This window comes from Microcaecilia unicolor, chromosome 2 (assembly GCF_901765095.1).
Source record: "Microcaecilia unicolor chromosome 2, aMicUni1.1, whole genome shotgun sequence".
Classification (NCBI taxonomy): domain Eukaryota; kingdom Metazoa; phylum Chordata; class Amphibia; order Gymnophiona; family Siphonopidae; genus Microcaecilia; species Microcaecilia unicolor.
The window spans coordinates 612,307,814-612,322,732 of record NC_044032.1 but is presented as its reverse complement, the minus strand read 5'-3'; the positions used below and the strand labels follow the sequence as shown (position 1 = coordinate 612,322,732).

At 42.3% G+C, this 14,919-nt stretch overlaps 1 protein-coding gene across 1 annotated transcript in view; it reads left to right on the top strand.

Moving 5' to 3' along the window:
* TRIM2 (tripartite motif containing 2) overlaps nucleotides 1-14,919 on the top strand; it is a 248,119-nt gene that overhangs the window by 218,434 nt on the left and 14,766 nt on the right. Inside the window, exons 10-11 of the mRNA XM_030191628.1 lie at nucleotides 48-118; nucleotides 13,457-13,597. Coding sequence (XP_030047488.1) covers nucleotides 48-118; nucleotides 13,457-13,597 — 212 coding nt within the window. The remainder of the gene's footprint in view (nucleotides 1-47; nucleotides 119-13,456; nucleotides 13,598-14,919) is intronic.

Below are 14,919 nucleotides of genomic sequence, written 5' to 3'. Positions count from 1 at the left end.
AATCACGTTGGGCTTTTTTTCTTCTTCTTTTTCTTTCCTTCTTGTAGGTCCTCATTTTGCAGCTGTAAACAGCAACAATGAAATTATTATTACAGATTTCCATAACCATTCTGTCAAGGTACGGTCATGAAAAAACCAAGCATAATTCCCCTTGCTGCTGATACTAGTATGTCTGTGTTTGTTGATGATGTTTTACTTAGAATAATGCTTACCATTCTGATACTGCCCTGCAATGGCAGAAAGAAGTAAGTTCATTCTGGCTGATTTGTGGGAACTTGGGTGCAGAAGTCCAATATACATTATTATGGGACATACGTCCTAGATTACAGATAGGCACTTAATTTACTTTAGATCATTAGTGCACTTACTTCCTTCTTCCATTGCAAGGCACTATAGTGCTACTGAATGTGGAAATACAAATTCAGATACAAAATGCCCCTCCCACAAGGGGCTTACAGTCTAAGGGGACAATTCCGTAATTTGGTGCCTGATGTAGGCCCCACAATGACATGTGCAACTTCTATAACTGCTGGGCATATCTAAGCCGCTATAGAATGCTAGTGCAAACCTTAGGTGTGACCACTTGCATCAGATCAGTGGCAGGTGTAAGTGAGTATGACTAAGAGGTCCTTATACTAAGTCGTGCTAAAAGGTGGCCCGTGCTACCTTTAGTGTGTGGGTTTCCCACGCGCTGTGGCCACCTTTATTGCATCAGTAAAATGGCCACATGCCAATTTCCCAATTAGCACGAACCATTACCATGGGAGCTCTTACCGCCACCTATTTAGGAGGCGGTAAGAGCTCCTGCGCTAATCATGTAGTGTGTGGTAATGTGCCCGCTGTACCCGATTAGTGCAGGCACGCCTATTCTCCTCCCATGGGCACACCTTCCGCGCTGAAAAATAAAAAGATAATTTTCAGCACGGGATTAGTGTGCACAACGTGGCACACTACTGCAGGACGCCTCAGCGTGTCCCCACAGTAGCGCTTTTTTAGTGCACGGTAGGCCCACATTTCCCCGGATTCTATATAGTGCGCGTAGCATTCCGCACTGAAATCCAAGCACTGGTGGTATACAAATCGCCCTGGTGACCATGTGAGACTTTCCCTTATTAACCTTTTAGAAAAATATATTGGAAAAACCCATTTGGAAGACATTAGACAGCCTTGCTATAAACTCTACTATTTTTTGTATTGTATATATAACAGTATTAGTAGATTACTGTCGCTTTAGTTTGACAGTGTTTCTAGGATAAGCAGTATAAAATGTATTGTACTTTTTTGGGATCTTGCCAGGTACTTGTGAGCTGGATTGGCCACTGTTGGAAACAGGATGCTGTCCCAGTATGGCAATACTTATGTATTTATGGGCCCACATGCAGACTTAGGCTAGGTACAAAATAATTTGGCTGTAATAAAAAGAAATGGTTAAAATTGTAATTACAGGCTAGAAAGCAAAGGTCAGTGTGTTTTGTATCATATTACTCCTTTTCACTTAATCTTTTGGCAAATTCTTTCTTTAAAAGTCTTTGCTCAGCTCAGGTAGGAAGTGAATTAGTTAAATCTGAAGAAATATGCACGCTAATCAGTGTGCACTAAAAACACTAGCACACCTTTGTAAAAGTCCCTCTAAGGGCCCCTTTTACAAAGTGGTGATAAGTCCAACGCAGGCTTACTGCTCGCTAAAAAGGACTACCACCTGGCTACCGCAGCAGCACGGCAGTACTTCCCACCCCCAGCACGCCGTCGTATCTGGTGCTACAAAAATATCCAAAAACAAATTTCGGTTCAATGTGGTTTACATTTAACAGTTGTTACAGATTACATTGATTCAAATTATATTTACAAGGTTGTATGATGCTGTGTTTTATAGTGGTTGGCAAGATAGCTATTAGTTCATATAAACCTTTATAAAACTGCCCTAATGTTGTCCTTAGAGTCCTCACCTATGACTCAGATCGCTGCTTAGTCACGTTCAGATCATGGTCCAGAGTCAAAGGACTCTGGGAGGTCTCTCATCAGGTGTCTGCTCTGGGGCTTCCTTCTCCATTGCTTCTGTATTGTCTCTTCCTTGTTTCTCTCTCTTTCCCTATGTGCAGTTTGGAAATCTCTCAGCTGGACATGTGTATCCGGAGCTTTCTTCCTTTCCTTCCTCGGAGAATGAATCTGGTGTATGCCCCTGCACTGCACCTTGTTTCTCCATCCTCGTCCATTATTCTTACCAGCTTGTAGCTTTCTAGTCCTTAGGGCAGGGTTTCTCAAACCCAATCCTTGAGGAACCCCAAGCCAGTCAGTTTTTCAAGATATCCACAATGAATATGTATGAGATATATGTGCTTACATTGTATGCAAATATATCTCATATTCATTGTGGATAGCTTGAAAACTGCCAGGGTGTATTCTCTTCCACAGCTGCACCTAGAGCTCTCCTTTCTGTGTCTGGGACAGCTTTTATTCACCTTTTTCTTTTTCCAATTTCTTTCCTGCCACTGATGTGTGCATGTCACAGTTGATTCCCTTACATTGAATTGGATTGGATTTATTGATTTTGATATACTGCCAGATACTGTTGTGTCTAAGCGGTTTACAGCAAAACCATAAACATACATCAATAAAATATATAAATTATACAAAGTAACTACATTAACTGAAAATATTCAAGCATTTGCTAAAATATTGTTGAAACAACAAAGTCTTCAAAGCTTTTCAAAAGCCACAGTAAGAAGAAAAACAAGGCAGCCATGAATTCCATAAAGATGGTCCAACATATGAAAAAGCTCGATTCATGTCAACTTAACAGTGTCCTAGCCAGGTAGTTTAAGTAGTCCTTTCTATGAAGAAATGAATTCACGAAAAGAAGACTACTTGGTTATGATCCAGCCTTAAGGGAGCAGTGCCAATGTAAGTAAAAGAGGAACATTAGTGGCATCTTGTATCTCTTTCACAGTTTGGCTTAAATTACCCTAATGATGTTAAGCATCCTCCAGAGGACTGCTGTGGTATCATCAGCTGCCTTACTCCTTCCCCATTACGGGTAGAACTTGTAGAACCTTTTCTTTCTTTACCTCTAGAACATGGAATAAATTCCTCCTCTCTTTACAAGTGAAGTGATCAGTTCTTCATTGTTAGGAAATATAGAGATGTGTTGGTGAGATCTCGGTGAGGTCCTGTGACTTTCTCTGTAAATAACAAGCAAAAGGTAGCACAGGAGAACAGTCTTCGTGAGCTTGTTCATGGCTTATGATCAGGCGGCCATCAGATAGGAGCGCAGCGCCTCCCATTTTTACTTAGAAATTTGAACACTTACACCTAATTTCAGCCAATTGGCACCAGATGCAAGAGAGGACGAGAGTTGGCTACATCCAGTAGTGACTGCTTCCTCTTCCTACTATACTAATGATAAAGACTTTGGGGCCTTTGAGATAAGCTGCATTATGTGTTAACATGCTTTTTAATGTAGGAAAAATGGGTTACTGCAGGACACGCTAACGTGTCCTGTGTTAGTTTTGCCACCTGTGTGTGCTAAGCACTTGATATTTAATTTTTCTTACCCTGCTTTGAAAGGTGATTGTCAAGGGTGGAGCATGGGCATGGAAGTACTATTCAGGTAGCGTGCTGACATTACCACTGCACTAACTGTTCAGTGCATCCATAACATGGGAGCACTTAGCACCTCCTAAATAAGAGGCAATAAGTGCTTCCGTGTTATAGCAGCAGCTTCAGAGAGCATTTTCCATCTCACAGATAGGCTGCAGAGAATACCTTCTCCTGCTTTAGACTTAGCCTGGCCTCAGAATGACATCATAGTATATCTCCTATCAAACTGAGCTCTCTTTTTCATCAAGCACTGCCATTTCCTCCCCTCACCCTCCCCACTGACAGTTTGAACTTCGTGGGTGTGGCTTGGATCTCTTTCAGGGAGAGAAAACTAACAACTTATAGCAGCAGCTTCAGAGAGCATTTTCCATCTCACAGATAGGCTGCAGAGAATACCTTCTCCTGCTTTAGACTTAGCCTGGCCTCAGAATGACATCCTATAGTATATCTCCTATCAAACTGAGCTCTCTTTTTCATCAAGCACTGCCATTTCCTCCCCTCACCCTCCCCACTGACAGTTTGAACTTCGTGGGTGTGGCTTGGATCTCTTTCAGGGAGAGAAAACTAACAACTTATAGCAGCAGCTTCTGAGAGCATTTTCCATCTCACAGATAGGCTGCAGAGAATACCTTCTCCTGCTTTAGACTTAGCCTGGCCTCAGAATGACATCCTATAGTATATCTCCTATCAAACTGAGCTCTCTTTTTCATCAAGCACTGCCATTTCCTCCCCTCACCCTCCCCACTGACAGTTTGAACTTCGTGGGTGTGGCTTGGATCTCTTTCAGGGAGAGAAAACTAACAACTTATAGCAGCAGCTTCAGAGAGCATTTTCCATCTCACAGATAGGCTGCAGAGAATACCTTCTCCTGCTTTAGACTTAGCCTGGCCTCAGAATGACATCCTATAGTATATCTCCTATCAAACTGAGCTCTCTTTTTCATCAAGCACTGCCATTTCCTCCCCTCACCCTCCCCACTGACAGTTTGAACTTCGTGGGTGTGGCTTGGATCTCTTTCAGGGAGAGAAAACTAACAACTTATAGCAGCAGCTTCAGAGAGCATTTTCCATCTCACAGATAGGCTGCAGAGAATACCTTCTCCTGCTTTAGACTTAGCCTGGCCTCAGAATGACATCCTATAGTATATCTCCTATCAAACTGAGCTCTCTTTTTCATCAAGCACTGCCATTTCCTCCCCTCACCCTCCCCACTGACAGTTTGAACTTCGTGGGTGTGGCTTGGATCTCTTTCAGGGAGAGAAAACTAACAACTTATAGCAGCAGCTTCAGAGCAGTGTTGCCAGGTGGGCGGTTTTACCGCCCAATTGGGCGGTTTTCCGCGACCCGCCGCGGGAAATTTTTGCCCGCGGCGGGTTGCGGTTTTTTGGGCGGCTTTTTGGGTTTCTGGGCGGTTTTTTGGGCTGATTTTTGCCTTTTTCGGCCGCGGGGGAGCGGGGTTAGTGACGTTTTTTGGGCGGGGTTAGTGACGTTTTTTGGGCGGGCCGATGACGTGGGAGGCGGGGTTAGTGACGTTTTGGGCGGGCCGATGACGTGGGAGGCGGGGCCGATGACGTGGGAGGCGGGGCCGATGACGGGGAGGCGGGGCCGATGACGTGGGAGGCGGGGCCGATGACGGGGAGGCGGGGCCGGTGACGGCGGGGGCGGGGCCGATGACGGCGGGGGCGGGGGTGATGACGCGGGGGTGGGGGTGTCAGGGGCGGGGTTTGTGTTTGGGCGGGTTTTGGGCTGGTTTTTGTGCTGGATTGGGCTAGAAAAAAATTTTCCACCTGGCAACCCTGCTTCAGAGAGCATTTTCCATCTCACAGATAGGCTGCAGAGAATACCTTCTCCTGCTTCCACCCACCCTACCCCTCTACCCACCCACCCCTAGAGTGACATGTCTTATATAACCTCCCTATCAACCCACTCATTACTTTACCTCAGCCATTTCTATTCTTCTATCACCTTCTCCCACTACTCCAACCAGAGTTACACCTAATCACACTGACCACCCTTCAACATCTTCTGTCCTTCTGTGACTGTTCTCTTGTGCTTGACTGCTTAAATATTTTAAATTTAAATGCTTTACTTTTTGTCTATTAGATTGTAAGCTCTTTGAGCAGGGACTGTCTTTCTTCTGTGTTTGTACAGCGCTGCGTACACTTTGTAGCGCTCTAGAAATGTTAAATAGTAGTAGTAGTAATAGTAAATAAGAGGCAATAAGTGCTTCCGTGTTGACTTTTTAAAAATGGCCATGTGCTAATGCACATGGCCAGACATTCAGCAAATGAAATAATGCCTCTTTTATAGGTGGCATTAGAAACAGAATTAAGAGCTCAGGAAAGTCCTAGGTTAGGTCAAGCAGCTTAATAAAAGAGCCCCTTTACTGGTTTTCATGACCCAGCTCTTTTGGATTCCTATATATTTCCATTGTTCAGATGCCCGTTATAATCTCATCTTTCCCCATTTTGTTATTCTAATAGGTCTTTAACTAGCACTGCATTTCTTCACATTCTCTACATCTACTCTGGGCAAGTCCCTTAATCCTCCATTGCACCAGGTATAAAATAGGTACCCGTATATAATATGTAACCGCTTTGATTGTAACCACATTAAGGCAAAATATCAAGTTCAAATTCCCTTCCCTTCTCTCTGACGATTATTGGACCATTTATCATAATTGATGAAATATCGTTACTCTCCCCCACCCCCCAAACAGTGACTGGAAGGCACCATGGGATAATCTATATGAATGATGTTACAGTAATATAAACCTCATTTTAGACAGGTTGTAGAAGTCGAAATTGAGACAAGCAGGTCAGTATGTCTCAAGATTCACACTTATTTTAGTACAGAATTTGCTGACTATACAGTCTGTTGTAAATACAGGAGAAATGGACATTTGTGCACTGGGCACATCCAGCGTAAACATCTGTTTCATCAAAATAACTGTAAAAAAAAATAGCAATGTTTCCAAACCAGTATATGCATGCGTATGATGCTCACATCATTTTCAGTAGCAGCAAGGTGAGTTACATTCAGGTACACGGGGGTATTTCTCTGTCCCTGGAGGGCTCACAATCTAATTTTGTACCTGAGGCAATGGAGGGTTAAGTGACTTGCCCAAGATCACAAGGAGCAGCAGTGGGCTTTGAACCAGGCACCTCTGGATGTCAAGACCAGTGCTCTGACCACTAGGCCACTTCTCCACTTATTTGTACTGGCACATACTTGTTTATCTTTACAGCTTCGGAAACATAATTGTGTATAATCCAGTTTCCCTTGTCAGTTTGGCATTTGAGGAAGGGGACAAAAGCCACTGGGGGATTAAGGGTTCAATCTTTATGCTTTATTTTTTTTATTCATAGTTGAATCAGCTACTTTGTTGCTTGAGAAATTGCATTGGCTTCCAGTTGCAGCTAGGGCACAATTTAAACTATGCACTATTATTATATACAGTGCTTCGCCATTATGTTATGTGACATAGAGGCATATTTTCAAAGCACCTATGGAACTTTGTAAATCTAAGTGCTTTGAAAATGACCCCTTGGTCACATTTCTACATAAAAGTTCTGTGAGAAAAACTTGCAACCAGATACTATTATGTTATGTTATCTCTCTATTAGGCAGATTAAGTTGAGAAAAGTATTTGACTCTTCCATCCATTATCAAGTCACCTCGCTTTGGAATTTGTTACCTTTGGAGATTCATTTGTTTACTAATTAGATCTTTCAGAAGGCTTGTAAAACTTTTTTATTTAAAAAAATATATGTTGTCTAAGAATTAAATAGTTGAGTATTGTAATTTCTCTTTAAGTTATTAATATTTTGATAGTGAGTAATTGGAAATTATGATCGACTAATAGTAATTTGTGGTGTATTGTTTCCAGCTCTTTTGTTTGTACTCTGCAATTAACTAATTTTGGTATTGGTAGACTAGAAGATCTGTATAACATAAAATATACTGCCACAAACTGACAAAACAGAACTAAGCGGTGTACAATTCAATAATATAAAACAAAAACTACAAAATGTTCAGACAGGAAAGAAGCATGTGTTCACATTAAGAGAACAAGTGCCTTGAGGGGAAAGAGATGAAAGATTAGATAAGGAGAAAGACATTTAAGGGATAGTTTAGGAGAGTGAAAGGGGGGGGGTGGTCAATTGATAACATAAAAGGCAGATCTTGATGGCTTTTAAATCTGGGCAAGGATAATTTGCTTCAGATATCTAGATGGGAGCCTATTCCAAAGGGCATGAGCTACGTAGAAAAATGCACAATCTCCTAACCCTCTAGTGGACTGCTGCTCAATAGCAGCTGTTTACAAATCCTGAATGTACTTGGTAGCAGGTGTAACTCTTGACAATCAATGGAGTGGAGGAGTAGCCTAATGGTTAGTGCAGCAGCCTGAGAACCAGGGGATCTGAGTTTAATTCCCACTGCAGCTCCTTTTCTGGGCAAGTCACTAAACCCTCCATTTCCCCAGGAACAAAATAAGTACCTGTATAGAATCTGCTGTTCTAAAATACAAGCTGCTTTGATTGTAACCACAGGAAGGCGATATATCAAATCCCATTCCCCTTTTAGGACAGATATTTAACCCCCTTCTAAAATGAGGAATAAACATCTGTGAACTTACCATGCCCATGGCCTACCCAAACATGACTAGACTAGCAGGCTTATTTTTGAAAGAGAAGGGCGCCCATCTTTCGACACAAATCGAGAGATGGGCGTCCTTCTCCCAGGGTCGCCCAAATCGGCATAATCGAAAGCCAATTTTGGGCGTCCCCAGCTGCTTTCTGTCGCGGGGATGACCAAAGTTCCCGGGGGCGTGTCGGAAGCATAGCGAAGGCGGGACTGGTGCATGCTTAACACATGGACGTGCTTGGCTGATAATGGAAAAAAGAAGGGCGTCCCTGACGAGCACTTGGCAGACTTTACTTGGTCCATTTTTTCTTGCAACCAAGCCTCAAAAAGGTGCCCGAACTGACCAGATGACCACCGGAGGGAATTGAGGATGACCTCCCCTTACTCCCCCAGTGGTCACTAACCCCCTCCCACCCTCAAAAAAACCTTCAAAAATATTTTTTGCCAGCCTCAAATGTCATACACAGCTCCCTGACAGCAGTATGCAGGTCCCTAGAGCAGTTTTAGTGGGTGCAGTGCACTTCAGGCAGGCGGACCCAGGCCCATCCCCCTCCCTATCTATTACACTTGTGGTGGTAAATGTGAGCCCTTCAAAACCCACCAGAAACCCACTGTACCCACTGTACCCACGCCTTGTAGCACTATAGAAATGCTAAATAGTAGTAATAAATAGTAATCTAGGTGCCCCCCCCTTCACCTGTAAGGGCTATGGTAGTGTTGTACAGTTGTGGGAAGTGGGTTTTGGGGGGGCTCAGCACCCAAGGTAAGGGAGCTATACATCTGGGAGAAATTTGTGAAGTCCACTGCAGTGCCCCCTAGGGTGCCCGGTTGGTGTCCTGGCATGTCAGGGGGACCAGTGCACTACGAATGCAGGCTCCTCCCATGACCAAAGGTCTTGCATTTGGTCATTTCTGAGATAGGCGTCCTCAGTTTCCATTATCGCCGAAAACTGGGGACGACCATCTCTAAGGACGACCATCTCAAAGGTCGACCTAAATGTTGAGATTTGGGCATCTCCGACCATATTATCAAAATACGGGTTTCCCCGCCCCTTCACGGGGACATTCTGCGAGGACGTCCTTAGGAAAACTTGGGCGCCCCGTTCAGTTATGCCCCTCCATGCCTCCTTGCCACTTGTATGCATTTGGTTTTGAGATGTACATATTCCAGCTTGGTGAAATGGGGACTTAGATTTTTTTTTTTTGCAAGATAAATGTTTAAGTGCCAGTTTATGCACATCTCAAATGTGAATAGGGCTTGTAAAATGAAGGCCACAATCTGCTGAGTTCAATTTATCATAACTCCTTCAATTTTTTGTATGTTTAGTTCATTTCAAATATTTGAAAAGTGCCATAACATTGATGTGGAAATCTATTGCAGGAGCTGTCCAGACGGTGGTGCTGAATATCTTAAAGTGCTTCTGTTGAAATGGGAATAAATATAGAGATAGATACATACAGTCTTCCAATCTACATCTCTGATGCCTTGTACTGCCCAAGAAACATGCCTTAATTATCCCTGTCCATTACTGCATATTCTTTTTTCCCCTGATTGTTATTCTACCCTTAGTTGAATAATTAACATATGAAAACTGCCTGGCTGGTTTTTAAAATCATTCATACACTCTTCTGTTAACTCCCCTTTGTGTAACACTTGGGAATGAAGCATGTACCTTTGATAGGGTTCTTATTATTTTTAGGTGTACAGTACCTGTAACAGGATTTTTCTCCCACTGGTAAACTGGAAGATATAGTCCTGTACCCCCGTCCAAGAGATATTATAGAAGACAACTGGGCATTCCATATCCAGAAACACAGCAAAATTGGACATATTAATGTTTAAATTAAAAGTTACTTTCTCATTTTGAGGGTTTATAATACCATAGTTTAGCACTGTACACCATTTGGAATCATTAGGCCCAATATTTAAAGGATTTGTGCTCCTAACATTGAGAGTTATGATCATAAATTGGCCTCTTTGAAAATACTAGGGCTAAGTGCATAACCTTTTACTGAAATTTTCACTAAAGTCCTAAATCTAAGAGCATAAAAAATGAGTGGCAACAGGGGCAAATTTGGGGTGATGAAAAAAAAGTTAGTTTAGCGCTGATTTTCAGCACTAGGCTCATAAATGAATGGCAGGCCAAAATTTATAAGCTCCCAAATTAAGATGAATTTCCAGCTGAAAATTTAGGCTTTTAAGTCTGGCAAAAAATAGGGCACAGATTTAGGAGGTAACTTAGGAGCATAAATTTAGGAGCTCAGCTTTTTTTGATTATCAGGCCCTGTAGAACTAAAATGCTTTTGAGAGCATAGACCTTTAGGGTCTAATTCCATAAAGAAGGCACAAACATTTAGGTGTTTGTGCACATATTCTTGTAAATGCCAATATTATGGCTATGTGCTATTTCATAATTTGGTGTCTTAAGTGTACTCAAGCTTCTATCAAAAAACTACAGTCTGTATAGAATACGGCCATCTAATTATTATGCCATGCCCATCGTTTCAACCATCTGTTGCCACTACTACAAAAATACCACTGGTTTCCAATTCAACAGTGTATTTTATTTAAACTTCTGGTTATCACATTCAAGTCTTGCAGGATCGGTTTACCGCACTGTCGACTCATACTATTCCATACTCACCCGCTCACCTTCTCCATTCAATAAATGATCATCGCTTAGTCCTACCGGGTCTCAAACTTGCTCATTTAGAATCCACCCATCATTCCACCTTTTTTTTTCTGACCCCTTTCATTGGAACTCTCTCCTACTTGAAATCCGTGCAGAATCCTCATTTAGGAATTTTAAATCGAAATTGAAGACCTGGTTGTTCATTTATGCTTTTTCTCTAGACTAACCTCGCAGTGATTTATAGCTACTGGCCTTTTTATCCCCCAAATTAGTTCCTCTACTGCCCCCTCCCCTTTCTGTGTATGTGCTCCTTCCCTCCATTCTCCTCTCTTTTCCTGTGTGTGTCGTTGCTTTCTTATCATATTTTGTAATTCTTTTCTTTTTCTGAAATGCGTTTTAGCATTGTAAACCGCCAAATGCTGCCAGTCTAACCAATCAACTGGACCAATTGGATTTACCCATAAATTTGACAGATGGAACGAAAAAGGCACAAGCTCACAGCAACCAACCTGGACCCAATCGCTTATCTTAACTTGACTGTCTTATATCCCTACTCACAACTACTGGCTGACCTATAAGCTAACCCAGCTCAACTTTTGCGATCCTATTTGACTCTCTTCGCAATTCTCCAACAATGAATCATGAAAACCAAACTGAATCTCCTAAGGCCGTTGCCTAACCCCTTACTTCTACTAGAGACCTCTATAAACTCTTGCTATACCTATCGAATTTGAACCCCATCCAACACTTGTCACCTTGTAACCGTCCCCATTGTTCTGTGTAAGCCACATTGAACCTTCCAATAGGTGGGGAAATGCAGGATACAAATGTAATAAATAAATAGTCAGTCTTGGCGGTGTAGCAAATCTTAATAAACTACAAACTACACAAGGATGGGGCACAGAGTTAGGCACATTTTTTAACAATCTAGATGTGAGCATTTATATCAGCTCTATGCCTGGCATAAGTGTTTGCAGCCAACATATAGCTGTACTACTCTTCTGGAAAGGAGAATAGGGACCTTAGCAGAGTTTAAAAAGGGGCTAGACGGTTTCCTAAAGGACAAGTCCATAAACCACTACTAAATGGACTTGGGAAAAATCCACAATTCCAGGAATAACATGTATAGAACGTTTGTACGTTTGGAAAACTTGCCAGGTGCCATTGGCCTGGATTGGCCGCTGTCGTGGACAGGATGCTGGGCTCGATGGACCTTTGGTTTTTTCCCAGTGTGCCATTACTTATGTACTTATGACCTACTTTCTTTCCTAGAATAGACTCCACATAGGTACCTCTAGGTACCTAAATGTAAGTGCCTCTTTGTAGAATAGCCCTCCTATTGTATTATATCTAAATACTGTGAATCTGAGTTCAATAAATGTGCATCCTTTTTTATTTACTGTTTGTTTATATGTCCAATTTAATCTCCCACCTTCTCACTCCTGAAATCTAAAGGCAAGTTAAATAACATAAAATGCAGTAATCAATCATTACATTAAATCATAAAATTAACAAATAGGAGTAATTTCATAACAGTGCATATGTGAAATGTACCAAAATGCACCTATTGAATAAAGGCAACATACGTGCCACTTCAGACGCTTTAGAAACAAAAATGTAATACACAAACATTAATTCTCAATATAATCATACATAAATCAAAAAAATAAAATAAAAAATAAAAAAAACAGAGAAAAATAACTCACAGATGGGCCCTTTTACTAAGCTGCAGTTGGGAGGGGAAGGGTTAAGTGACTGGCCCAGAGTCACAAGAAGCTGCAGTGGGAATCCATTTGATGCAGTTGACCAGGATCAAAAAACTGATGTACTAACCACTAGACGGTTACTGCATTCAATGCAAGGGAGGCATACATGTGGGTGGGGCATGGGCATGTCTCCCACTTACATGCACAACTTACTGAATTCTGTAAGTTATGCGTGCCCATTTATGCCTGCCATAGACCTGGCATAAGTGAGTTTGCGTAAAGGTTTCTGCTGACTTAATACTCATAGAGGCATATTTTCAAAGCACTTAGACTTACAAAGTCCCATAACAACCTATGGAACTTTGTAACTCTAAGTGCTTTGAAAATTGGCCCCATTGTAACATAGTAGATGACGGCAGATAAAGACCTGTACAATCCATCCAGTCTGCCCAAACAAAATAAAGTCCTTTGTCCTGCATCCAGCACCCAAACAGAGGTGCACAGTTACAGAATTGCCCCATACGTTTTTCTGTGCAAGATCAGGAATGCACACACAATTTTTTAAACCCTTCCCCTCCCAACTATGCTTGGAACATGCCTCTTTGAATCTGTGCATCCCGTGTCAATTCTACATGCAAATAGCCATACTATAAAATCAGCATCTAATTATGTAAATGGTGCTTGCCACAGGAGGTTTCTGTAATGATGTCCTATTTCTCCAAAGCAGTGGAAGTTTATTCTTATACCTGTTGTAATTTTCTGATTTGTACGTTTTGGTTTGGCATGGGATAAATTGCTTTGAGCACCAGTATCTGAAGTGAATATCATAATGTGGTATATGAACTAACCGCTCACTCTCCCACATTGAATTTCAGGTGTTTAATCCAGAAGGAGAATTCTTACTCAAGTTTGGCTCAAATGGAGAAGGGAATGGGCAGTTTAATGCTCCCACAGGAGTAGCAGTAGATTCTAATGGAAACATTATTGTAGCAGACTGGGGAAACAGTAGAATCCAGGTATGTTCATGTTACTATATCCACACACCCGCTGAAGAACATTTCAGTGTTATCATAACATGCATAACAGAGGCAGTATTGGCGTTTAGTCTGAGTTGTTACAAGCACACACAGTGGGAAAACAGATTCCTAATGGTATAGTATAACAATGGTTGCTCCAAGGTAGCTTTGGCCCCTACTTTTACTATGTGTATCTCCTATGCAAGCTTCTTATCTGCAGGTTATTTGTTATTACAGTTTATTAGTCACCTTTTTAAAAAAACCAGCACCCAAGGTGATGTTGGTTCTCAAACCTAGTTGGGTTTTCAAGATATCCACAATGAATATCCATGAGAGAGATTTGCATGCCTACTATCTAAAGTACAGTGGGGGAAATAAGTATTTGATCCCTTGCTGATTTTGTAAGTTTGCCCACTGACAAAGACATGAGCAGCCCATAATTGAAGGGTAGGTTATTGGTAACAGTGAGAGATAGCACATCACAAATTAAATCCGGAAAATCACATTGTGGAAAGTATATGAATTTATTTGCATTCTGCAGAGGGAAATAAGTATTTGATCCCTCTGGCAAACAAGACCTAATACTTGGTGGCAAAACCCTTGTTGGCAAGCACAGCGGTCAGACGTCTTCTGTAGTTGATGATGAGGTTTGCACACATGTCAGGAGGAATTTTGGTCCACTCCTCTTTGCAGATCATCTCTAAATCATTAAGAGTTCTGGGCTGTCGCTTGGCAACTCGCATCTTCAGCTCCCTCCATAAGTTTTCAATGGGATTAAGGTCTGGTGACTGGCTAGGCCACTCCATGACCCTAATGTGCTTCTTCCTGAGCCACTCCTTTGTTGCCTTGGCTGTATGTTTTGGGTCATTGTCGTGCTGGAAGACCCAGCCACGACCCATTTTTAAGGCCCTGGCGGAGGGAAGGAGGTTGTCACTCAGAATTGTACGGTACATGGCCCCATCCATTCTCCCATTGATGCGGTGAAGTAGTCCTGTGCCCTTAGCAGAGAAACACCCCCAAAACATAACATTTCCACCTCCATGCTTGACAGTGGGGACGGTGTTCTTTGGGTCATAGGCAGCATTTCTCTTCCTCCAAACACGGCGAGTTGAGTTCATGCCAAAGAGCTCAATTTTTGTCTCATCTGACCACAGCACCTTCTCCCAATCACTCTCGGCATCATCCAGGTGTTCACTGGCAAACTTCAGACGGGCCGTCACATGTGCCTTCCGGAGCAGGGGGACCTTGCGGGCACTGCAGGATTGCAATCCGTTATGTCGTAATGTGTTACCAATGGTTTTCGTGGTGACAGTGGTCCCAGC